The following is a 27,867-nucleotide window of genomic DNA, read 5'->3' as shown; positions in this document are numbered from 1 at the left end:
TCTGAATAAAACATATCCATAGAAAAAGCATTCTTTTTTTCCCCCAGTTTCATTTCATAATAAACTGTCAGAGCACTAAAATTGAATGATTAATAGAATCTTTCACCCATTTAGGCTTCAGATAGGGAGATCTCAACAACAGACAAGAGGTAGAATAAAGTTTCTACTTTGGAAACTGCACCTTGAAGGGAAGAGATCTATTTCGGAATTCATGGGTCAAATCAATGTTTTACCCTTTGCTGTTTTACTGCCAAATAGGTAGCACTTGTATTACACAAACATTTGCAGATTACTTAATATGTAAATGACGCATTACATATGTTAGAAAAATAGATACTTATTGCACTAAAATAGACAATCGTCTGATCGTATTTCATGCTGAACCTTCTACAGGGCAATTCATTTACAAAGTTACTGATGCATAAAATCAATCTTTATCACTCGTTTATCTCGCTGAGCCTCACTCAACATTTGTATCTACTTATGAGATCTTGTTAACTTCAATTGAATTGAAATATTGTCAAACATGTTTTTCCACTTCTCAATTTTGAAAATAAAACCCACTTATGTGTAAAACTGATCTAATAAACACAACAGATTTCTAATTACTGCACGTCATTTGTATTTTTTAAATTTTTTATTAGTGTCATTCATAATTTTCAAAATGAATTTGTGTATCTGATATAAGAAGGCATAAAACTGTTTATAGTTTAGTGCACATTTTATTGATAACCCCATTTCCCTCTAAGTGGAATTCTACAGACAGATTATCTTTTATATTGTACCAAAAAAAAAACAACCCCAACCAAACATGCTGATTACAGGTTTTAAACAAGAAATAAATTACTATTATATACATCACATTGATATTTTTTTCAGTAAATATATATACAGGCTATACATAGGTCCCCAGAAATCAGTAAATACAGATGAAGCTGCTGGTCCCTGCTTTATTCAGAGGCAAGTTTCTTCAGAAGAAAAAAACACAACTACCAAAACACACATCATACATATGTCCACATACGACAGAAAGTTTGTAAAAATCTTTTAGCAATATAAAAATACAACAGAAAATGGGGCAAACAATATGATAGCACATTTACAAAATAAGGCAGTATGTTTAAAAGTTAAATCAATTGTCTTTTGTCTCTATATCTGTCTCTAATTTTCTTTCAGATATTTTGATATCTTTCTCATCCAAATCAATGTGCAAACAAACAAACAAACAAACCCTTCTCACTCAAAATTTCCACACAAAATGTATGATGTGCATATACTAGAGTAGACATGTGTATGAAAGAAGTGAATAATATCAATACACACTTATTAAAGAATTATAAATTGTCCGGAATTGTTCTTAAACATTTAATACTGAAATCAAGCCAAATTCTAAGTTTCATTGACTTGTTTGTTTTAATCCTATGCTCCAATGGACCCCAAGATGTTTACACTTTTCACAGGATGTTAAGTAGATTCCTATCTAAGGTCAATTGAACGACCAACTTTCAAGTCTACTGAATTTTCTATGGAGAGGTAAGTTAATCATTACAGTACAGTGACCTCAAAAAAAAAAAAAATCTCATATAAAAGGCACTAAATTTAAATATATCATTGATGTTCAAAATTTTTTATATAAGTGTGAGGGAAAAAAGTTGATGCCATTTGCTGTGTCCCAAAGACAACATTGAGTCACTACTACTCTCAATTATTTTTTAGATAAAAAAGTTTTCGCCCTCAATTCTACATTTAATAAATATATTTTGGCATTTATTTTTCAAACATGTATTTTCTGTCACCTTCACCATTCATTTAGGTTGCCTTTAATACTATTTTCAACGTGTCCAAAGATGGTCAAACTATTCCTTACAACATGCATTTTAAACTTGTCATACAAATTTAAACTGTTATGAGTGATCAGATACATAATCAATTTCATGCATAACCTCAAATCATCTTACTTTGAAAAATATAATCTATATCAAAATCAACATGTTCACATCATTCAACATTATAATACTTCTCAAAAAAAAAAATCCACTCATTGGCAGTGTGATAGCTAGATTGCTAGAGTCTTTCTTTGCTATGTTGTTGGAATGAATGTAACTCACAGCGATCAGTATTTGGGATTTTTAATATGACAAGAAATCAGATGATCTAGGACTCTAGCATGGACTAGGCCCGGCCAGTTGATAATCTCTTACTTCACTTACAATACTGATTCAACTATTCTGGATGTTAAACACTTGATTTCTTTCAATTAAAGAGATATAATATTACCACTGTTCCAACAACACAGCAAAAAGCTCCTGGGCGAAGGTTTATTTTGCCCAAATTCCTGTGATCTTTAAAATGAAAGACTGTTAATTGAGTAATTCCCTGCAGTATTGATTGGTTACACAGATCCAGTGCAATTGCTCACATAGTGGCTGAAGCGTTTTACACAGTCTTCAAGATTCTGAAAAAAAGAAAAAAAATTTAGAATGTTTTTCCTAAAGAGATGTAGTCATTGAAGGGATTTCTTTCCAAAAACAATTTGTGGTGACAAAAATTGTACATATGAACATAAAAAATGCAGGCAATAAATATGTTACAATTCATTAACTACCACTAGTACCACACTTTCCTAATTCTTCACTGATGTCAATAGTCAAGTGTAGACATTATTTGTTTCATGAGTTTAATGCTCTATGAACAGCCAGTGTTAATATGAAGTGGGGTCTCCTTACACTAGCTGGAGGCTTTCTCACTAAACAACATAAGGAGGCCTGTGGCATGCCAACCAGTACAATAATGGTAAGATGCCAAAGGACATTACTATCTCATCTCAGATCAGTCTGTTTCTCAGCTTCCCGAAAAACATAAACAGCCACAGGTACTACATCTACTGATGAGTCTGCTTCCACCATAAAGGTTGAGCAGTTCCTAATGTAGTGGCGATCTTAGCATTATCATTATTATAGAAGTTTTACTATCTAATAACAAGAGGCTCATAGGGCCTGTATCGCTGACCTGACTTTGCTTGGCTGAAATCACTTCATCAAAACTAAAGGAAAAGGAGTTCTAAATGCCAGCATTGATTTCACCATACAATTCTTTGGACCAAATTTGGGCAAAATCCAATCATTCCTGCAGGAAGAGAAGGATTTTAAAGAGTTCATTCAATTTCCCCACTCTGGCCAAACCTAAGATTCTCCTTCATCAAAGAATGCTTCAGACCAAATTTAGGCAAAATAGCTCCAGGTGGACAAGACCCTTGGTCTATACAGATTGATTCCCTTTCACCAAAGAATGCTTCAGACCAAATCTGGCTCAAATCATTTCTACAGGAGAAGGACTTTGCTCTATTTCTCCTATATGGCCCCATCCATCAGGCCCCAAAATGTGATCCCCCCACCCCCAATTGGATCAGGTAAGCTAAAAATGACACTATTATACAAACCTCTGTCAGCAAAGTTTTGTCAAACTCCTCTCTGTGGTGGTAGATACACTGACTAAGCATACTGTACAATTTCTCCAGTTTCTCTACATCAAAGCTCTCTGTGATTCTGACCAAGGTTTCCAATAAACAGGCCAATTTATCCTCATCAATGACCACAGGTTGAGAGGGAGCCTCCAGAATGGCCATTGCTCGCTCCTGTTCCTTGGTCTGGAGTCGTGATCTTGTCATCCGTATTCCTGGTGATAGTTCTGTAATTAAATACAAACCTTTAAAATTGCACTGAACAAATAGCTGATTTTGCCATTTAAATATTCGTTTAATGTATTTGAGAGGTATTTGAATATTCAGACGGTAATGCCAACAATCATGTACATGAACACATACTCACCTAGGTATCACTTTATCTTACTAATCAATATTGATTTCATTTAACTTATGAAAAGGGGAAAATATGTCAGAAGTTTCAGGTTTAATTTCAATAGAACATACCTTCAATTAAAACTGGGAAAAGTATTAAAACATCTGAATTATCAAGAGCAAGTAGAAAATTAATTGATCAATGAATTGTACAAAAGCCATAAATTTACTTATTGACACTACAACATGCACCCATGCTGAAAAAAGCAACAGTACAAACTGCTCACATGGTGAATTTTCATCAGTCAGTTGGGCGTTTAAACCAGCTATGTTTCATTTAAGCGTCTCCATCAATCTGTCGTTTATAATTTCATAGATTGCAAACTATATTTATATAACCACCGAGCATAGCTGACATTACTGGGCATAGCTTACATTCAGCTTTAGCTCACTCTGGAATTGTGAAATATTCCCAGACCAAACCTAAACCTTTTCCATGTTTGTGATAAGGGGAGGTAAACTGTTGCGAATATTTGATTACCTTTTCTTACTTTGAATGTTCTGAAAATAAGTGTTCATTTGCAAACATTCAAACATTTGTTTCAGCTCTACTACATAATAATTCAGAGTGCCGCTTATTGAACCAACGTTTGTTTCACATTGACTATGAATCCAATTCTATCAAAATTTCAGTTTTGGCAATTTTTGCAGTATGCAATGTGCCACAAATTTCCAGCTTCACATGTTTTTTTTTCTTTTATCAAAACACTTGAGAAAACAGTTTAATATTTACCCAGGTCTTTTTAGCCCTTTTATAGAAATCTTGCAGTGTTAAATTTGCCCTTAAATACAAAATGTCCTATATCATTTGCTTTAACTGAAAAACATATATATTTTAACCAAATGCAAGGGCAAAACATATGAAAGTGAAACTGCAGGAAATTTTCCTTATGTATACTTTCATAAAAGCAGTAATACACTTGTACCTCTATCTTCCTGTTCTACAGTCTTCAGATTTTTTGTCTGATCTTCATTTTCCTTCTCCTTTCCATGGACAGTTGCCTCAGTTGCTGTCTATAAGTACAACAAAAAAACTTTTTCTCAAAATACTAAAACATTTGATAGTACACTTTGGGTCAGGTGAGCTAAAAATAAACAAAATTATTACTGTATATATCAATACAAACTATCCAAGTTAACGTCATATAAAATTTCACAATGAATATCACTAGAGAAGATGTGTGCTTGCCTGCTTGCGAAATGGTAGTCTTTGAGCAATAATCTTATCAAAATGTTTATTGAAAAGCCATTGCTCTTTGACAAAGTACAGTTGCCTACATTTCATGCTCTGCATACCGATCGCTTGCAATACAGAGTTGAGGCCTCAGTTCCAGTCAGCTGGCACACGGACCATGTGTCAGCAAGACATGAAAGAAAATTTCACCGTCAAAGATCATAATTACCTGGTTATTGCTAACTGTGTTGACAAGGAATATAAAATCAGAGACGCTTACTTGTTAAATATATGACTCTGATTAAAGTCCTAAAACAATTATGCATTGAATTCTTTCTTGTAATTGATTTTATTCCCTATTTAATCAACATATAACAAGATGACGCAGCTCTCAAGTGTGATATACATACACACTTGTACCATTGGTGATCGGGAAAATTGATCCTTCCGCAACTCAACCAATTTTACAAACATTAACATTAAAATCAGTACAAGGATGTATTATAATCATTTTAACAATACCTCTGATGATGTCACTAACTTGTTTCAATATTTTAGGCAATAGTTTCTGAAGATACATCACAATAACCCAAGGTATTTGGCATGAAACATACACATGTGTGTCAAGCTAGCATTCTTGATAGAGTAAAATTGTCATTTCATATATGAAACTGAAACTTCTTGTATTAATGTTTTATAATCATAATACATGTCTTTTGATGCCAATGACTTTATTAGGAATTTGAAGATATATAATAAAAGGTGCTATCCTTGAGTGTGATACACAGTGTAAAGTGCCTCCACTGATCAAGGAAAATTAAACTCTCCATTACTCAATCTAAGTAAAAAGGTGCATTGTAGTCATATCTATAATGTCACTAACTATATCAATTATTTCAAAATATATTTTCTGATGTGCCTTTATCACTCTTACTGTCACTGATTATCACTGTTGCCAACTTGTAGATAGACTCAATGACCACATAATTTTTGCATTCAGCCATATTGTACCACCTTGGAGAATCCTTTGCAAACCAGAGCAATGATAATTCGTAATTGACACAAATCTTGAGTATTTTTATGCACAAGTTGTCTGTCAATTCTACTAGATTTTTAATATAACACTTGACTGCCTCATAACAATAGTATGCAAACATGATACTGTTTTGAAAGTTGGCTGATTTTAAAGAACTTTTGAGCCTGCCCCTTAGGCCCCAGGGGGCCAAGACTCGTTGCTTATACAATATTAATTCCCCTTCCCCTAACAATGATTCTGATAAAATTTCGTTAAAATCTAATTCTTTGATGATTACTAGTAGCGATATGTAGAAAAAGTTAACAGATGGACGCTGAGCTATCCCTACAGCTCACTTGGCCCTGAAAGCCAGGTGAGCTAAAAAAAGGTTTACATACAGAAACTAACCTTTCCCCTCAGCTGTTTGGCCTGGTCAACACCATCCAAGGAGTCACCATTACTATCCACTGAGCTACCAACTCCACTGTCTACTTCCCCATTAACACACAATATGCTGTCTTTAGATAGTGTGTCCTTGCCTGCTGTTACATGTTCTTCTAAAGCAGCTTCTTTTTTTTTTGAGGTATTTATTTTGTCTTTGGTGGTTGTATTTTCATCCTGAGATTCTTGCTCACATGTTACACTAGCACTTGGGCTTTGTAAACTACTTGATTGTTCTACTTCGTCATGTCCTTCACTACATCTCCGTGTTCCAACTCTTTTCCTAAACACTGGAGAGTTTTTCACATCTCCGTGAGAGACATCCATTTTGGATTCATCATCTGATATCAAACAAGAATTTGCCTTAGGTATGCCAGGCGAGTGCTTGTGCTGATCAATGTCCTTTGTGCGGGGAGAGTGGGTCCGCCTCCTACCTACAGGTGACACTTGTCCTTTTGGTGATAAATCACACCTTGGTGAAGTTTCATTATTACTTCTAGGTGACAAGTCTCTGTGAGACACTGGTGTTATGTGAAGTTCTTGAGTCAGATCAACAGAAATACTGTGGTCCTTTTCCTCTCCTGCATCTTCTTCTTCCTCCTCCTCCTCCTCTTCCTCCTCCTCCTCTCCTTCTGTATTTGTTTCATTTTCAAAATTGAATCTCCTTTTTCTCCTGCGACGTTTTGTGTAACTCCACACTATTTTTTTCTTTGGACGACTTTTATGTGAAGACGGAGTTGTAAAATGAATGGCTTTCTTTGAAGATGAAAGCTGCTTTTTTGATAACACTTTAGAGTTCTCATTCTCTTTCTTAACTGGAGAAGATTTTCTCTTTTCTAATCTCCACTGAGCCTCAACCATTTCTAGATCCAATGATGTTTCAGCATTAAGACCACGTGCCCGGCGACTTGTGCGATGACCATCGTCAGCCCTTGCTACAGGCGTATGTTGACTAGAGGAGGTAGGTGTATGGGAATTCTTTGGTAATGTGTGGCAGAACTGTGGTGCTGAATCTGATGGATTTATACCTAAAACAACAATCAAATTTTCAATACGTCAAAAACCATGTGATTAGAACCAATTTCAGCTCTTTACATTCTCTTGTGGAAAAACACCAGAGTTGGGTTTTGCTTCTATGCTCAAACAACTGAGCAATCTTCACACTCAAGACTTTTTTACACCAAGCAGTTAAAAAACCAATACATATGAGGAAAAAGGTATATCCAATTTCCAAATACAAGCAAAGAGCCCAAGTTTGTTGTGCCATTGGATCATTCTTTACATTACCAAGAGATTCTTTACACATGTAAATACTCTGAAATATCATCCTGTTATGTTGTTAACACTGATCAATGACCAACAAATGATGGTGTAAATAACAAAGTTTAAGTACAAGTTGTACCAGAGCTAGAAGTATTTATACACTCTCTGTGTGAGAGAGAGAGAGAGAGAGAGAGAGAGAGAGAGAGAGAGAGAGAGAGAGAGAGAGAGAGAGAGAGAGAGAGAGAGAGAGAGAGAGAGAGAGAGAGAGAGAGAGGACTATACAATATACCTCTTCGCTTTCTGGAGGCTACAATCTCCTGACAGGATTTCTCAAACTCTGGATCTAATTCAGCATTGAGGATGGCATTAGCTGTGTCCTTCAGAGCACAGGCTCGGTGTCTAATGGCTCGTCCTGAAATGTGCAGATATCATCTCATGATTTCTTGAAGATTTCTGATAAACTTGCCTCCTACTGATGTCAAAACTCTGTAGTGTTTTTACTGAATGGAGCATACATATGAATCGCTAGTAACACTATGAATATGTATTACTGTCATGATTGGGAGCAAATTTCAATTGTTATTGCCTACAATAATACCATTACTGTTAGATGAAAGTGTTATCTGCAGAAACATCCTGTTAGAAAAAGAAGAGAGCACAGTGAACAGGGGCTCGCATAAGTATATCCCCAACTCCTCACCTTTTTTCCTGATCTAAATGTATCTGACCATAACTTTTCATTTCAATACCACATAGTTTAATGCCTGCAGTCTTTATCACAACATTTCATAGCAGCAATTCTGTATATAGTGATCTTGACACCATTGGTATGTTTCATCATGGAGGACACTTTAGTAACAACGGAAGCCCTTTTTACATAAAGTCCTTATATATATTCAAATATACATACCAGCAGGGTCTGTGGCAGGATTGTACTCCAAGGCATTCCTACAAATAAGATTTACATCACTCATGAATTCCTTAGCAGTCTGGTAGCTGTGGCTGTCTATTTTAGACATCATGGAAGATAGATCCATTGGATTTGTGATGATCTCAGTATAATCAGGCACCTAAAATGAAACAAGTTTCGTTGCAATTAGTGAATAAAAATTAGGAATGCATTAGTCTACAAAATATGAAGAGGTTTCCTTGATGTATTTGACTTAAAATTTGACTTTTAAATTTATATACCTTTGCAACAAATGTTCTCCATTTTTCCATGAAATTGTAGTCAAACCAGCATCTTAATTTAACTAATAGTATGGCTACCACTGATTCAGAAATAGCTTCATAAGATAACAGTAAGACCCCTTTCTGAGTTAGTAATTGTAATTGTCAGCATGAGTCAAACTAAAGCTTGATGTTATAATATGCATCAGTACATCAACATTTGATTCAAATGCTTGCCAACAACCTCCATCTTGGGAATTGTATCAAGTTTTATATTAGATATTGAATATTTGATATTATAACCAGAAAACTAACTGTGCATGTGTAAAACCTTCTTGGTAATATATGTAGATGCTTTTAGTCTGAAAAATGTCAGTGAAGAGGAAAATATAGGTCCAAAAGACAGGCCTCCATTATAATTGTGTGGGTTTAATTAATACCAATATTGCAATGACACTTGAACAGTCTTGAATGAAGGTTAGCAAGTTAATGAAAGGGCCAACTTTAATCTTTTATCATTACGTAACTATGCTGCAGAAGTATAAAAATAATAACTTACATCTTCTAAGTCAACAGGTTTGGCAAAAATTTGAAACTTCCTGTCACGTCCCAGTTTGTTGATGACATCCCTGAGAAAGAGACGCAATTCTCTCAGTGTAGCTTCCTCCTGATTGTACAGAGCTGCAAGTTCTTTTTCTGTCAGTTTCCTTGGTTCTGGGGCGGGGGCTTTGGGTAGGACCTCTAAAAGTCGCCTTGCTGAAAATGCATGAGAAAAAATCCCAAAAAACTACCACTGCTTTCAAATTTGCAAAACAAATGATTTTTTAAAAAAAAGTCGACAGAAACTTTTGAAAATTTTTTTGGGTATTTTCTAATATCGAAACAGAATATCATATTTCCAGAGTAATTCTTAGTGATTTTGTTTACTGTCAAAATCACAATATGCCAATTCTTTCAAACAGAAAAATTCTGTTATTTTCCAAACAAATCTAATTTAAGAATACACAGAAATCTCTAATTCCTACTCATTATCAGCCAATCAGGAACATTATACAGACAAAGCATGGGATAAGTGATCTGCTTGGAGCCTAAAACTTTCGTTTTTACTTGAAACAATTTTTAATACCAGCTCATATTCAGTAATTCTCATTTTGATAGTGTTAATTCAGTGCTACACAGAATTCAGATCAGAGTAACTTGAATCAAGCACACGTACCATGTTACACACTTGAAGAAAATAAGTGTACAGGTCCATGCCTAAATGAAATTCAATACAAAGAAACCAAACTCTAGAACTTTACAAATAACAAAACACAAAGAACAATAGTATTATCAGTGATATTTCTCGCCCTGTTTTCCCAGCCAAAACAAGCTGTTTTCCCCTTCTAAGAAGTATCATTTTCACTAAATTAAAGTTCTTGTCCAATTTCTTAGAAAATATTTCTTATTTTCATATTTCCCTGATTAATACAGGCACATTCTGCTGCAAATATCAGGTAGAAAAAGAACACTGATTATAATGTGTATTTTTAAACAACCATCTGATTTTGTACCTCCTTGTTTTTTATTAATGCTTTTCTGTGGATTCTTCCCTTTCTTAGTTTTAGTTTCTGTAAAGCACAACACTTTCAACATTGACAGCATGCTTCACATGATTTTTTTAACACATTGTAAATTAAAAGGTGATACACAAATGTAAATGTAAGAATAATGAATTCATCTTTCCAAATAAGCTACACTTGACTTGTTTACTCAAGTGATTTTATATCAACTTTGTAACTTTTTAACTGTTCTGGAATCATCTAGGATAGAAAAAAAACTTGTTTTTACTTAAAGTAACAAAGAATACAATAAGAAGATAGAATTGAAGAACTGACATGCAGACACTGTCATAAACTTACCAGCTTGTGTTTTCTGGCTAGGTGGTTGTCTTGTCTGATTGAGAATGAGATCAGAGAAAAAGGCTTTTCTTTCGGCCTCACTTGGGTTGGTCATTGTTACCACTTCTCCAGCATATACACTGAACATGAGCTGAAGCTGCAAAATGAAGCAGTGCAAGTCTAAGCTAAAGCAATATAATAATATTTCGCTCCAAACATTCTTTCCTGAGATGTTTCTATTTTCTATGGAATAAAATAAGATTTCTCTAGCAAAAGTACCTGAAAGTCAAGGTCATTGTAGGGCTGTTCACTGGTAGCCAGAATAAGGACTGGGGTGGTGGGCACCAGGTCCTGTAGAAGCATCTGAAGGGTTGCCTTAAGTGTGTCACCCAGAACACCCCACCAGTGATTGATATGTGGCATGTACACAATACTTGGAGAACTTCGCATTGCTTCTCGAAATATCTGGGGAAAAAAAAAAGATATACGTAAATTTCGTATTTTCATATAATATATCTCAAAATTTTTGTATTTTCATATAAAATATCTAAAAAAAATTGACATTATGAAGTGTAATTCATACCATTTGGTTTGATATAAACCTATCTTAATAAGACCCATTCTCATTCTCATGATGCTCTGTATATAAGCTTGATAAAGTTAAATTTTGTATACATTTCCAAAACAAGGGCCATCACAGACAGGTTATGCACCTTGAATGGGACAAAATTTAAGTATGAATAATAACAAAGCGCAATAAGCAAGTAATGGTTCTTATGCACTGCCCTTATTCTCATTGAGATCTATCTTCCTATTAAGTTTGATGTTGATTCCTTATATAGTTTTATTTGTTATACTGTGGACAAAATTATGATGGACAGACAGACAAAGCAGTGACTTATATGTTCTCCCTTCAGGAACTATAATGGAATTATGAAATACAGTGAAATATGTTTACTCTCAGAATGTAACTTCTTTATTGCACTTTTAATCCCACAGTAAAGATATATGAGACAACATCAAACTTTATAACATTTTTCCCTCTGAAAACCTCTGAACAAATTGTTCTTGGTATACCAGGCTTCATTGAAGAGTCATTTTACTGACCTTTATTTCAAAGAAACAATTTTTATCACTTGTACCAGGTATTGTTTAAACCTGTGTACATGCATCAACTGAATATTAAAATCAGTATCAAGACTTTAAAACTACAAGAATACACAGCACAAAAATTACAGCACAACTGACCTGTGCACAGGACTCTTCTGGTGTTTTTGCACTAACAGCAAACAGGGAGGGGAGGTCAATGACATGCACAGGTAGCTGTTCCATGTAGTGGAGAAGGGCAGGAGCTAGATGGGATGACTGACCCTGCCCTTGGGTGCCAGCCAGTAAAAGTCGAGGTCGGTGTGTGGACGGTTCTTTGTATGCGTAACTGCTCAAACAAGATAGGAATTTATGAAAATGATGGAAGCATAATTTAATCAGGTTATATTAGAAACTTCTGATGATCAATGGAGCTTCATTTAAAAAGTCCATGTTTAGATAATCAAACCTGTTTTTCTTTGCAACATAATTCCTAACTGTTGTTACAAATTTAATATTGTTAGGTTAAAACATTGTTTTGACATGCATAGTTTTCTGTGAAGAAAAAATTCCCCTTCACTCAAAAAAAAATTCTGTTAGAACTAGAAAATCAACTGGTCTTCACATTTTCCACATATTTGCTTCACCTTAACACTTTACGTTATTTCTCATCTTAACCTAAATCATCTGAAGAATCATCAGACAAGAATTATTCTTCATGTATTAAAACACAATCTTTCTAAAATTATGAAAAATGAAAAAAAAAAACCCATAAATAAGACTCTCATGGTTCAAACACTACCTAGTAAAACTAATGAACTGTTGCTTTGTTGTCCCTTCTGTATGACTTTTACGCCGACCAGGACCACGATGCTCAAATATACTAGGCATGTTGTCATCATCGTCACTTAATAAATCATTATCACCAATAGCAGTGCTGCCATCTCCCTGAGAACTTGTGGCTACAATATAAATCAGATATGATAATTGATAAATTTTCTGATTAATCTATAATTGATGCATGGTTGTTGATCCTCTAAAGGAGGCAAATCAATCAAGGTTTTATTGGAACATGAAAAATTTACAATGTATATGAAAAGTAAACAATGTCACAAATAAATCTTAACATAAATTATATTTAAATGATATTTTGTAGAAAGCTTGATATTCAAAAGGAAAATCCATCAATTTTTCTCTATTTTGGGGAGTATATTAGTAAATATAAAAGAGATCTACCATGAATTTTGGAGTGATTCCCAACACTTACAATCATAATGTTAATTTTAAAAGATACAGACCTCCTCTTAGCAATATAAGTGTAAAACATTTTATACTGCATTGTTGAGATTGAGCTAAATGGAGCTTAATGTAAAGTAATGGAAGTGAAGCAGAAAACAAAACTAAAATGGACACAATTTTCTGATGCCGTTCTCCTGTTACTCAAATTATGCATATGTATTATCAGAATTATACCATTTAATCTTACCTGGAGCATCTAGGCTCGAAAGTTGAGCTAGAACAATTGGAAAGACATTCTGTAAAGTTTGGAGTGTTTCTGTAAACAATTTCTTGAGCACTGGTTGAAGGTAGTTGGCAAGAGATCTGGCAGGCGAGCTAACAGACCTTTGAGAAGCAGGTATAATTGTTTTCATTGCATAGAAAAAGTCTTTGGCACTGACACTGATTGAGGAGACATCCAGCTGGAGCTTTTCTGATGTTGTATAGATCTGTGGGTATCGACGCCGCAGTGCAATCAAGGCAGATTCTGTACACAGTGCCTTCAGATCAGCTCCACAGTAACCTACACAGATACAGAATCTCTGTTGTAAACCTTTGGTAAATCATCATGTTCTCTGACTGCGCTCTTCTAACAGATGTGTCTTACAAATTTCTATTCAATTTTCTGTACATCTGATTATTTTATGCAAATTTGCTGACTCATACAATCATGTAATGATTTTCATATAAAGTTATATGATTTATGATTTAGCATGCTGTGACAGACTTTGATTTAGTATGTTGTGACAGACTTTCTGATTTAGCATGCTGTGACAGACTTTCTGATTTAGCATGCTGTACAGACATTGATTTAGCATGCTGTGACAGACATTGATTTAGCATGCTGTGACAGACTTTCTGATTTAGCATGCTGTGACAGACTTTCTGATTTAGCATGCTGTACAGACATTGATTTAGCATGCTGTGACAGACATTGATTTAGCATGCTGTGACAGACATTGATTTAGTATGCTGTGACAGACTTTCTGATTTAGCATGCTGTGACAGACTTTGATTTAGTATGTTGTGACAGACTTTCTGATTTAGCATGCTGTGACAGACTTTCTGATTTAGCATGCTGTACAGACATTGATTTAGCATGCTGTGACAGACATTGATTTAGCATGCTGTGACAGACTTTCTGATTTAGCATGCTGTGACAGACTTTCTGATTTAGCATGCTGTGACAGACTTTGATTTAGTATGCTGTGACAGACTTTGATTTAGCATGCTGTGACAGACTCTTATTTATTATGATGTGACAGACTTTCTGATTTAGCATGCTGTGACAGACTTTGATTTAGCATGCTGTGACAGACTTTGATTTATTATGTTGTGACAGACTTTCTGATTTAGCATGCTGTGACAGACTTTGATTTAGCATGCTGTGACAGACTTTGATTTAGCATGCTGTGACAGACTTTGATTTAGCATGCTGTGACAGACATTGATTTAGTATGCTGTGACAGACATTGATTTAGCATGCTGTGACAGACATTGATTTAGTATGCTGTGACAGACATTGATTTAGCATGCTGTGACAGACATTGATTTAGCATGCTGTGACAGACATTGATTTAGTATGCTGTGACAGACATTGATTTAGTATGCTGTGACAGACATTGATTTAGCATGTTGTGACAGACTTTCTGATTTAGCATGTTGTGACAGACTTTCTGATTTAGCATGCTGTGACAGACTCTTATTTATTATATTGTTACAGATTCTGATTTATTATGATGTGATTCTGATTTAGTTTGTTGTAAAAGACTTTTTAATTTAGTAGATTGTATCTGATTTAGTATGTAGTGACAGACTTTCTGTTTTATTTTGTAACAGAATTTTTGTTTTACCAGGTAGTTTGTTGTGACAGAATTTCTGATTTAGTATGTAGTGACAGACTTTCTGTTCATATTGTGACAGACTCAGATTTAGTATGTATTGAGAGTTCCTGATTTAGTATGTTGTGACAGACACTGATATATTAAGTTGTTTCTGATTTAGTATGTTGTGGTTAAGTCTCTCTGATTTCTGTTAATATATGAAAAATCAAAATATTTAAACAAATCCTTACATACACCATGAATATGCATTTCATCCTAAAATTACTTTGAATAATCATATTTACCAACTGTCCTTTCTGCAACTTCTTTTACAAACATGTCCAACAATTTAGGATTCCATGCTTTTGTGTGAATATGTAAGATTTGCCTTCTCGCCTATAGTAAAATAAAACCATTCATTACTAACACATAAATCTATAACATAGGTTTTTTTGCATCCAACCTGCCTTCTCCCCATACAATGTCTTTAAAAAGTAAGGAGTATGATGATAGAACTATTTGTGACCAACAATGACATTTCTAAAAACATTTATCATATGTTTATATCATAAGTGTGAAATAATTAAGAAAACAAAACTTCTTAATTAACAGGTAAATGTAAGACAATAAAAGGTCGTATAGTGTATACCAACCTCTTGTGAAGGCAGTGGAAAGAGAAATTCTCTGTCAAATCTTCCTGGTCTCCTTAAGGCAGGATCAATGGAGTCAATGCGGTTAGTAGCCCCAATAACTACAATCTCGCCACGGCTGTCCAGTCCATCCATCAAGGCTAAAAGGGTGGACACTATGGAGCTGTGGATCTGGTCCTGTCGACTAGACCGAACAGGAGCCAAACCATCGATTTCATCAAAGAAGATAATGGAGGGCCTCATCTGGTAAGCCTTGAATTAAGGGAAGAAATGGCAGCTGTTTAAAACTCTAATGTAAGATAATTTATCAAGAATATGATATAATAATATATGATTTTTAGCAGTTCAGACTAATATAAGATAATTTATCAAGAATATGATATAATAATATAAGATTTTTAGCAGTTCAGACTCATACAAGATTATTTAATTTCAAAACCTTAAAGAAATACAATTTCAAGACAAAATAGAGAGTCTTCTTTTCGTTTAAATTATATTTGATCATATCAAGATATGAATTTCTTCAAAAGTATATCCTTATAGAATTTTTCTTGTTAACTTATAAAATTTAAGACAAAGTATTTGGTGTGAACAACAATAGTAATAATCATCTTACGAAAAAGTTCTCAGATATAGACATACCTGGTCAAACAGAAGCCTAAGTTGTCTCTCTGATTCGCCAACCCATTTGGACAGACAATCAGCTCCCTTCCTCATGAAGAAGGCTACTCTTTTGTCTCCTGTGCTACATTCATTTGCTAGTGCTCTAGCCACCAGGGTTTTTCCTGTTCCTAAAATGCATAATGTATAGATCAGCATACAATGCTGAGGACAGATGTAGTATTAAATCAATCATGTCTTAAAATATCCTAAAAAGCCAAAAATGGAAGTTCAAAGTAAGGGATAAAAATGAAAAGAAAAATGGTACATATGATACAAATATCTTATTCTTGATATCTGTAGCCACCCTACAAAACATACAATCAAGCTATCAGGAAGTCTTACCTGGAGGTCCATAAAAAAGGCAGCCTCTTGGCGGACTGATCTTGAATTTCTCAAACACTTCTGGATACATTAAGGGAAATACAACCATTTCCTTTAAGGCTCTCACATGCTTTCCCAGACCTCCGACACTATCAAATGTTGTCTAAGAAGGTAACAAAAACAGTGAAATTTGAGGTTTTGTTACAATTTTCAATAGTGACACTTGGGTTTTATACCTTGACATAATAAATTTTACACTATCCCCCACTTTGGATATCTAGTTCTTTGTACACTCATAACACAATAGAAATCAAATATCAATGAAAAGCATGATAAATTTTATTGTAAAATAGTGTGCCAAGAAGGCAAAGCTAAAAGAAAACCAACATACACTTCTGTCAACACTCATTGGGTCCACATCAGCGAGACTTGACCCAATTTTGACACGATCTCGGAGTACTCCTGATGTGTTAACATCTTCAGCAGACATGTTCATAGGCAAACATTGGTTTCTTGCTTTTGCCATGCTTTTTGCCTTTCTCCTTTTGAAGCGTTCTTCATCACTTGAGTCATCCGATGAGGATGAGGATGAGGATGAAGAGGTACTAGAGTTACCATGGTAAGCTGCCTTTCTTCGACTGAAACACATCACAGCTAACATTTAAATTGAATCCAGCGAACTGTATCTTATGTAAAAAAAAAAATTCTCAACTGCATTACAACTGTAACTAGTTATCTCGAAATTCAAGGGACTGTGGAAAATATTTCCACTTATCCAAATTTCGACTGAAGCAAACTGTATAATTTAAGGTTGACGATATCAGTTTCCTGACATTGAGTTAAGGCCAAACAAAAAAAACATGTAATAACAACTACAATCAACTACATTTGTACCCAGGTTGTTCTGTCCCGCACACATGTACAATACCCTTACTGACCAAGCACAGATACATCATATATTTCACGGAATGGCAATAAAATGAAATTAAAATTTGTTTTTGATAACCTACAAGCAATGAAGTATGAAGCTACACAACATATCAATGGCTTTATTGTGAATAAATAAACATATGAAAGGTTTTACCTGTTACAGAAAACACTGTACAAGTTCTAGACTTAACAAACCATACATATATAGACTCTATCTATGAAAAATACTCTCAGCACTTCATTATCCAAACACTAAATCTGACAAAGTGACTATAACAGTCCGTTAGTAAACAAGCTCTCTAGTTTCTCTCGGAAATGTGGGGATCAGATTTCGTCAAAAAGTTTATACTTGATTGACAGTTTCGTTTTTTATCCTTCCAGGAGATGCACAAGTAACTGCCACAGGATCGTGACAATAATTAAGAAAGTAACATTTGACTGGATAATTAAATTGGCAATTAATTGTCAGTTACCAAGTGTTGCATGTATGATGGACTAATATGCCATTAATAAGCCATGTGTTACACACAGATGACATTCTACACTGAGTATGTATTGACTGATTTCTTCAGAAGACATGGTGACATTTTGACAAAAATTAATTTTGAGACAACGAATGACTTTTCCCTTGCTTTACAGTTGAAGGGACTATAAAATTGCTGTGACACAACCGAAGCTCCGACTCAATGAAATTTGAGTCATCCAAACTGAAATTACAAAGACATAGAAGGAATAAAACTGGGACTTGAATTTTTTTTGACTCAAACGGAATCTCGACCCCAGTGATTTCAAGACAACAAGTTTCAACTGTATTTCCAATTTAGCACAGTTCCCGATTTAAATGTGTGGGGCCGTTGGGTGGCAGATGAAGTATTTTTTTATGGGTGGTTGGGACAAGTTTTTTGGGAAAACGATATTTTTGCTCAGGGAAGCAATATGTATTTGGTTATACAAAAAAAGCAACAGAATGAAATTTTTAGGTGTTATGTTAGCATGGAAAATCAAAGTGCAAGTGCATGATGTTTCAAAATAAAGAAATAAAGCAAGTGGTTATTAGAATATAACACTTGCTTGTCTACAGTAGGAAGTTCTAAATGAACATATATGGAATTTAAATATTGAAAAGTTGGTTAATTTAGTCTATCATTAAAATGAACAGTGACTAGAGTATGTCAAGTTGAACAAGTTTACAAACAAATTATGTGTTATGCCAATGCCAGGTGGGCTCACAAATATATACTAGAGAGATATCATATTTGCAACATAATTGTGTGATTTTTCTTTCCATTAAAATTGGTTTCAAAATCAAATATACACATCTTGGGTTCAATGTGCACACATCTAGGGACAAATGGAAACATACATAATATAAACGGAAACTTGAGAATAATATATCCAGTAATTCTTAATGCAAGATATTTAAAGGAATAAAACAAATTAAAACTGTCAAAAGTCCACTGTTAGCCAGTATTTATAGACAAGTACACTCCACATCAAAATGTTTTAATCAGTCTCAAAATACATAATGCACAACCAGGGACAATCATCTGGAATGTAAGAATTTCAAACAATTCAGATCTTCTCAAGAATTTGCAAGTTCAAACTTGATCGTTAAATATGTTCCACTATCTGTAATAATGCATTCACAAATCAGTGAGGGTACAAGTAATCAACTGTCACTGAAGGCTGTAAGTGGAGGTTCTAAACTAGTGCAGCTTACATAAATCCCTATCCATGGATTTCAAGATAAGGACAATATAACAACAAAACGGAAATAGTTGAAAGGTTGCATTGCCTCTAAAATGGACTTCACACATTCGTTTTTTCATTAAGGACTTACCACAAGAAACATTTGAAAATCATTTTAAAATTTCACCTAATTTCAACAACACATATCAGAAGGCAGTTTACGACAAGAGGTTGAGGTTTTTTTCAGGAAAAAGTCTGATTGACATGTTAGAGTCTTCCCTATAGATACTGGTTCCCAGCATATAGCAAAATTCTATGGGGGTTGTTTAAAGTATCGAATTAAATTGTGTGGGTTACTGGATTTGGAAAAAAAACTCTATTGTATTCATGCTTGGGTATTGAATACATTTCAATGTATGGTAGGTTGGAGTAAAAAGTAAGTGCCTCCCAACACCTCCCCAGCCCCCATCCCACCACTACACATTCAATTCTGAAAAAGCAAAATTTGGCTGAAATGCAGCAGTAGGAATAAGAAACATCAAGAAATTATCAGAAAAGTTTTAAAAAATATCCTGCTATTTGTGAAACATGCTACTTAAGCAAAATTGTGAAACTTTTATATATACCCAACAGGCTTTGTTCGATGAGCTGGAGATCGGTACACTTCATTTCTCCTTGGCTTTGATATTGGAGAAGGTGGTGAAGCTTCTCTGAATATGCTAACTCTGGTTTTTCTCTTTTCTACAAAGAAAAAATGTGACTAAAAATCATTTTGGAATCTGCATATTATGACATTCTATTTTCAAGACAAAAAATATTAAGTATATTATAATAACTGACCAAGATACTGAGGTCACAACAAACAAAATTGAGACTACTATAATAATCAAACCTATTACTTATCAAAATTATTCCCAAGTTCTATCAACATTTTTTATATTTTCTGGAGTTAATGAATGTCTAATGCCTGGCCCTACATAAAGTAAGGGAAATAACTGACTCATGCCTGGGTTGGCATACAAAAAAGTGTTGATAAAAATTCAGAATAATTTGGACAAACCTATTAATAGATACATTCTAAAATCATCAAATTGATAAAATATTTCAAATACTTAGCACAGTCACACCAGTCACAAGATGATTTCTACTCCGAACTTTACAAACCAACACTATTTAATTGTCTTGGGTTTTAAAGGACTAACACTTAAAGAAAAAAACTTTAAGATATATCCATTTTTTTAAGTTCAGAAATTGCCTAAATATATCTAAAACACCAAAATATGGTATTATTTAATATTTTTTATTAGTGTATTAACATCGATGACAGTGACTTACCAATTGGTACCTCAAACAGTTGTGTTCGTGGTTTGTATTCTCGAAGATTGTATGAACGTCTTGGAGGTGGTGTATCATCTTCCTCTTCCTCATTTTCTTCTTCCTCCTCCTCATCTTTTTTGTTTCAGGACAAAAAATATTTACAATAGTTTTCTACTAAACATAAATAATTGATTTTATTTGCTGTCAAAAATCATGTCATCATTCTGTTGTTATATACCACATATTTCAATGTAGCATCATTAGATCACTATTCACAAAGGTAAACCCTTTCCATAGATTCATCACCAAGCTGTATTTCAGTTAAAATTTTAAACAACGCCACACAGTCAGATTGCACATCCATGACAATGAGGTTTGTATGGATTTTACTAGTCCAAAATCCAACCTACTTTTCCTTATTTCAATCATGAGTCTTAGCAAAAAATTGAATCTGTGTCAAAATTTTTTATAGCTTTGTCATTCTAATTAAAGGCCAAAAGGCCATAACAGCAGATAGCAGATATCAGGTCTGTTAAATAAACTACACACCACTTCCTTTCTCTTCCCCATTTTCATCCTCATCATCATCCTCTTCGTCATCATCATCTTCATCAGAGTTTTCCGATTCCGACTCCGGGATAGGAATACCATACATATCTCGCTTGATGGATCGTTTCACCCGCTTCACACGACTGTACATGTCTTCTCCTTTCTACAAATAGTTTAAAAGCATAGTTATAGAATTTATCTAACTAGCATACAAGACTTTAGGACTACAGGATTAAACAAAAGACACACATGTGATTACCACCTATAAATATCATTCTTAGAACAGATACCGTTTAAGTTTCATACATCACTTCTAAAATTCGACAATAATACTTGGGTCAAAGTTGTAAAGTTCTAAAACCAGAAGGAAATTCAACACCTGTACATTTTTCACCACACTCATTTTTTTGTTACGCTAAAAGGGAAATAACTTCAATAATATAATTTCAATTACATGAACTAAAACAGTGATCACAATTTTCTTGTTTTTTGAATGTAAAAGTGAGTTGGCAGAGTGTCTGCCTACATATATGTAACTTCAGGTGATGATCTGAAGTTTGTGGTTTGACGTTCCTTTCCCATGGAAGTCTTTTTCTAAGGACCTTCCCATGGAAGTCTTTTTCTAAGGAAAATGGGAAATAGGTTGTTGGGTCATTGGACAAGACACTATACCCTAATTGCTCTGGATGGAATGCAACAAATCTATGTTTTTTTTCAGTCAGGTAGCCACCAGTTGTTACAAGGAGACCCAACCTCAAAATTACCCTCACTGTCTATAAGTTGATAAACCCAGCCAACCAGAAATTTTTTATGGGGATGATGGGAAGTGAGCAAGGAGAATGGAAAAGGGATTAGGAGGATAGTGAACTTACAGTGTCTTCATCAGGTTGAACTTCCATCGTCTTCCTTTTTCTCGGCCGATCTTCATCTGTAAATACAGGTACACCATCTAGATACAAGACTTTATCCAGCATCTTCTGATCACATGTACCAAATACTAACTTCTTCTGTCTGCTACTACGACGTACAGCAGCATCGCCACCATCAATATCACCATTTACCTTGCTATGTCTTTTTCCATTTTTTGTCTGCCTTCTCTTTGTTGAAACTACAGGATATATCACATACAAATGGGTAGTTGCACATGCTGTTGTTTCTAACTCACAACCAGGAATTTATCAGCATGTCTTGGTATTCATTGACAACAAAGAATGTGCACATTGCTTTAATGAAAACATTTTAGAAAAATTTTTAGATTCTAGTTTAAAAAAAAAAAAATGTACAAGAATGTCATATTTTACAAAAAGGATAAATAATTTGTCACCCAAAATTAATGCAAATAAATCTATGACTACATAAGTCAGAGACATAATTGTAAATTTTCTTTTGAATAAGTTAGTGTATCCACATGATATTGACTATATTATGGCCAATTGATTAGAAACACTGCACACAGTGACAAAGACTATATATTTGTATTTTCTAACTAATATTTAAATAGTAAATGGATATAGACATGAATTCCCTGCTCCTATGCAATTTAGAACCTGATCAGAACTAGATACTACAATACTATAGGGTAAACATGAACAAGTTTTGATTGGGAATGCAATGGAACAGACAATAGGCAATGCCAAATGCCATCCTCTCCACCCAAAAGCAAAGAATAAAAATTTTAACTGTGGTACATTTGTGTTGTATTTTTATGAAGCAGCTACAAAAATAAGAATGATAATGAAATATTGCATGCTTACTGTTCGTTGTAAAATAAAAATCACCCTCATCTTTCCATCTCGTGACTGTTTATACCAAATATATAACTAAGCCAGAACTTCAAAGTCATCCTGTCATCAGACTTCAGACAACACGATTGGGATAGCAGACTGACATAATGTTGGTTAGCAGTGAATTTAAAGAAGCATGACCAGAGATAGTGTCAAGTCATAATATTGTAAATTTCAAATCATAGGTATCTGTAGTTCAGATGACTTCTTGTATCTGTCCACAATATGTCAAAAGTCCACTGTCTGAAATTTCAAATACCTAGCAGCCTATTAGTTATGTTGAAATCAATCAAACGAAAATTTTTTCAAGCATGGACTTCTTAGTTTTCAATATGTTTTATTAATAAGCATAGCGTTCATATTTATTGCAGTCTTTCACTTTAGATTGATCCTATGAATCTATTACTAATTTTGTACACTGTACCTTCATCTTCACTATCATCATCAGCACTAGAAATAACTGGCCTGTAATAAAAACAAAATCATTAATTTAACCAGATTAAGTTTAAATAAGGCAGTGATGCTTTTGAATTTTACCATATTGAACTGTCCTGTTTACACCAATACCAAACAGGTATAATATCAATAATGACATTAGTATGATATGATCAGTGAACAGATCTTAAAATGGTTGTTATCACAGTATTTGTTGCTCTTGCAAATCTTGACAAAAGTAATAAATTGTTGAATAAAATATAAAACACTATGGCAAATTAATCCAACTGCGAATCATAGTCATTTTATGATTATCTGATGTTCTCTGTTGATATTCAACAACTTTGTTTTGTGGAAGTAAGTGGCAGGACACTTCCAGTTGAACTAACAGTTATTACCTTCTGCGAGGACGGCCCCTGGGTCTGGAAGGCGATGGTTTTTGCTCTTCAAAATGTCCTCTAGATCTTGATCTCTTGCTTATATGAACAACACCACTGTCATCACTGTTCTCATCATCCTATGAAATTTTATTGATCAGGCATGTTAAGAACAGTTACAATGGGAGACAAATTAAACATGAATGCAGCCATACTAAATTATTTAATATCTGTTCCTCTTATTAGAGGATAATATAACCACCATATAGTAGTGCAATTAATCATTACATACCATAATTACATTTGGAGTCCTATATTACATGCTGTTGATTGGATGAGTACACATGCATAATGATTTACAATATCAATATGCAACAATGCATATTGTGTTTTGATTAACTGCATGATCTACACATAATTTATAAAGTTATCATTTGTCAATTACATAATAAATCTTTCAAAGTAAAGTAACTCTTACTACTTTATATTTCATAGTTGCAAGTGACAGATAAGATAATGACAGATGAGGAGACAGTGCTATATGTTTACCTATGATTGATAATTTATTTAATCATTAATCACTGATATCACCCTCACACCTCTACACATTTTTTCAAGACAGGACATTGGAAAATATGGGGCAATTTTCAGCAACTTGCATTAATAGTCAAAGATAAGGTGGGCCATTATGTAAAAAATAAAAGAAATAGGAGAATGGAAATGTCAAATGCAATTTAGAATTTGGAACCTTACACATATGACAACTACACTTTTCTAATAGGAAGAAGTATTAATGAAATATTGTTGTTACAGAAAGTCACATTATATTTTTTTGTAAACTAAACATAAGAAAACCATGCCAACTAAAAATTACTAAAAACTCAAGTGCATTAACAGTATCTCATTGTGGACATAATAAAAAGCATTTCTTTCCACGATTTCAAAAGAAGCACACACACCCTGTCCCCTTGCAATTTTGTTACCAGACCTGGCCTGTATTATGGCCAAACATTAACCATTAATGATATTGATTGAAATTTAGAAATGCAATTTCTAGAAGTTAATGCGAAATTGAAATTATCATTCCCTTACAAATTCATGCATAACTGAGAATACCACTGGTTACTGTATCGAACAGCCTGCATGTATGAGAGAAATTTTTGTCAACATTTGCTTTGTAAACATTGGATGTACACAATTTTAAACATTGTACACAAGAGATCGACTCACAGCAGCAATAAGTCGTTGAGGTTTCCTTACACTTCGCCGTTCAAAGGACAATAAATTAGGTGGCGATGCCCCACTAGCCTCTGTACTATGTCGCGTTTGCACCATTTTCTTTCTGATCCAGCCCGTCTACTCCGAGCCCACCATTGTTGCCCAACAACACAGTGCGATTAGTGAGCGACAGAAAAAATAGTTCTTTACGCAAACCAATATCGCCTAGTTTCTGGATTAAACTAAACAAACTAAGTGTGCAATACTACTATATTGTATGTTGTTAGAAATCTCGATACAATAAAAATTATATTTCAACCCAAAATTATATTTACGATAAGTCAATGCGGAAGCGTGTATGAATACAACACAGAAATTTTGGAGCCACACTGATGGCGGGAACGACTTTCAAAATTCCGCCAATGCGAAAAATTTCTCGAAATAGAATATCGAAACGTCCACATACAAAACATATATTGGAAATCGATTACAATTTCACCGATGAAATATTTTTTTAGAATTGCTTCTTCCAATGTTAACCTTAAATTAGATGAATTATGTTTTCTCTTTGTCTGCTGCTCGTACTGATTACGTTGACACAAACCTGCCAACAACCATTAAAGCAATCTATCATGGTTGATCCTAGATAAAAAGATCAATGCAAACTTCAGACTATGTCTAATGCATTATATCTGTGTTGTCTACAGTTCATATTTATAGAAAATAAAATGTGTTTGACTACCACTTCTATCAGTTCCTCCGGTGATTGTTCAGGTATAACGGAAATAGATAGTGCGCATGTAAAACGAAAGTTGTGATTCTTCGACACTGGTATCTATTTACTAGCCGCGTACTTTCATCGATGATGGTATGTACAAACCATCAAAGTCCGTCTCCCGTCCATCTAGCTTTCCTTACGGATTCAGAAGATTATTCTTATTATTCTAGGTCCGTGGTTTAATTTTGGGACTCATAAAATAGCTGCGGTACATTTTATCCCGATTTCTAGAGAAGTGGAACATCCCAAGTTTCATGTATAGGTTAATCTTGGGTGACAGATCGGAAAACAAGATTGCCAACAGTCATCTTTAATTTTTGAAGGTATAATATGTGATAGTTATTGCGTGAAAGTACACTAATATTTAACAAATTCATATGTAGGCTCTTTGATGCTTACTGAATGGCGATCATCTTTGATTTTGACTGAACATTTGTCATCGCCATTTCTTGGAAGTTTTTTTATTAGGATATTTAATGGACGCAGGCACACAGTGCCTCTATATCCATATCAATAATAATCATACAATTGAATTATATAGTCACTTCCGATTAGTGAATTGCAACGAGCCAGATGGTTAAATTTCAGTTCAAGATTTTTCCAATGATTGTCCAAATTAATTTCAAAGTCTCTGATTGTTGATGATTGGATTACTTTTTCTGGTAGACTGTTCCATAGGTTTATAGTTCTTAGTCCAAATGAGTATTTCCAAATGTCCAGATTACATGATTTCTTTTTCAGTTTCTTTGAGTGGCCTCTTGTTTTAGAATTTTCATCTCGATCAAACATGCCTTTGGTGACTTTTTCATCGTGAAATTTATCCATAATTTTGAAAACGTTTATCATATCTCCCCTCAATCTACGGTATGCCAATGTCGGGAGTCCGAGTTTCTTGAGACGGTCGCTGTAGGATAGTTCTTTCAGCCCCTGTATAAGTACAAATGTATATATCCCTTGTCCTTAGTTGTGCCCTTTTTATTGTGGAACTGGTAAGAAAAAACAAAATGACTGAAAGGCAGCCATCTTGTTTTTTGTTTGAAATGTTTGTTATCGGTGCAGTATTTATTAACGGAAATACTGAATGGATCTTGCTCGGATTCCATACAAAGGTTCTCTCTCTCCCTAGTTGTGGCATTTTAGGGGACTGATCGTGAAACAGAATGGTCGACAGGCACCCATATTGAATTTGACAATTAAAGATTATCATCACTGGTTTTTGATACGAATTTCCAAATTATGTATAATTTAGAGCAAAAACAGAGAAAAGAAGGGAAATGTTCCAATTATTTAAGACCAGGTAAAGGTTAAACAATGGCAGATGGCGGGCGTATATCCCTATTAAATCTCTTATTTTTTGTTATTTCTTATTATTGTTTTTTATTTTAGTTTGAGCAATCTGAATATATAGGTTTCAATTATTTCAGCTAATTAAATTTTCTTCAAAGAAATTGCATCTGATGTTCACTAGTTGCTAGTGATACCATCTCATAATTTGAGATTGAACAGGAAAACAAAATGAGCGAAATGCTGTTATCTTGGATTTTAAGAGTAAAAATGTTATTGCTTTTTTTATGAGAAAACTGGATGGACCTTTCTCAAATTTTATTAATAGGTTTCGTCTGGGGTCTGTTAACCAGTACTCATCCATTCCGAGAATATTAAGCACAGAATATGATTACAATAGACATTTCATGAGTGCAAATTCTTTGAATGACTATGTGGAACGTATGTTCATGTTTTCCTATCACATGACGATGGTGTAATGGGTCTATTTTCACAGTCACATCACATGATGACAGTGTAGGTACAATACCAAGCTGCTTGAACAAGCAACTTCTTAGATCAGCTGAACCCATTTTCATATCATGCATCACTGTCCATTAAAATTTTCATGTTTTTATTTTTCTTCTGACCTAAATTTCAATAATTTCCACAATGGCTAACTATTCAAGCAATTTACATACAAGATATCTAGACTTAAGACTATTGAACTTCAGATTATTTGTTATCAGAAAAGACAACTTTCCAAATGTGACTCCTTCCTAAAGTCAGAAGTTGACATTTGACACAATATTTTCTTACAACTATCAATAACAAGCAAACCCAATATGCACATAATCAAACATCATCACCTTGTACCTTTTAGTTACTGAAAAGAAGCCATTGAAAA

The 27,867-nt window shown here is 34.2% G+C and overlaps 1 protein-coding gene across 1 annotated transcript; it reads right to left on the bottom strand.

Moving 5' to 3' along the window:
* Nucleotides 1-25,036, bottom strand: LOC132543137 (ATPase family AAA domain-containing protein 2-like). Its single transcript, XM_060206606.1, has 25 exons — nt 24,932-25,036; nt 23,723-23,841; nt 23,314-23,354; nt 21,978-22,033; nt 21,106-21,268; nt 20,575-20,688; nt 19,866-19,980; nt 17,012-17,258; nt 16,642-16,783; nt 16,279-16,427; nt 15,640-15,888; nt 15,292-15,382; nt 13,372-13,686; nt 12,688-12,847; nt 12,048-12,234; nt 11,079-11,264; nt 10,821-10,956; nt 9,479-9,675; nt 8,660-8,819; nt 8,039-8,161; nt 7,120-7,514; nt 6,454-7,089; nt 4,783-4,870; nt 3,440-3,687; nt 1-2,455 (listed from the first exon to the last, which is right to left on the bottom strand). Exons 1-25 carry the CDS (start codon nt 25,034-25,036, stop codon nt 2,393-2,395), a joined length of 4,485 nt encoding a protein of 1,494 aa, XP_060062589.1. The 3' UTR covers nt 1-2,392.
* Between the last annotated feature and the right edge of the window lie 2,831 nt (nt 25,037-27,867).

This window comes from Ylistrum balloti, unplaced genomic scaffold (assembly GCF_031769215.1).
Source record: "Ylistrum balloti isolate Yb309-2 unplaced genomic scaffold, AGI_CSIRO_Ybal_v1 Utg369578, whole genome shotgun sequence".
Classification (NCBI taxonomy): Eukaryota; Metazoa; Mollusca; class Bivalvia; order Pectinida; family Pectinidae; genus Ylistrum; species Ylistrum balloti.
The sequence above is the reverse complement of the archived record's forward strand: the minus strand, read 5'-3'. Positions and strand labels throughout refer to the sequence as shown.

Coding starts and splice junctions, on each gene's coding strand:
- LOC132543137 (XM_060206606.1), bottom strand. CDS start 25,036: ATGGTGCAAACGCGACATAGTACAGAGGCTAGTGGGGCATCGCCACCT. Junction 23,355..23,722: donor AGGGGCCGTCCTCGCAGAAG/GTAATAACTGTT, acceptor TTTTTATTACAG/GCCAGTTATTTCTAGTGCTG. Junction 13,687..15,291: donor AGTTGCAGAAAGGACAGTTG/GTAAATATGATT, acceptor GTATCTGTGTAG/GTTACTGTGGAGCTGATCTG.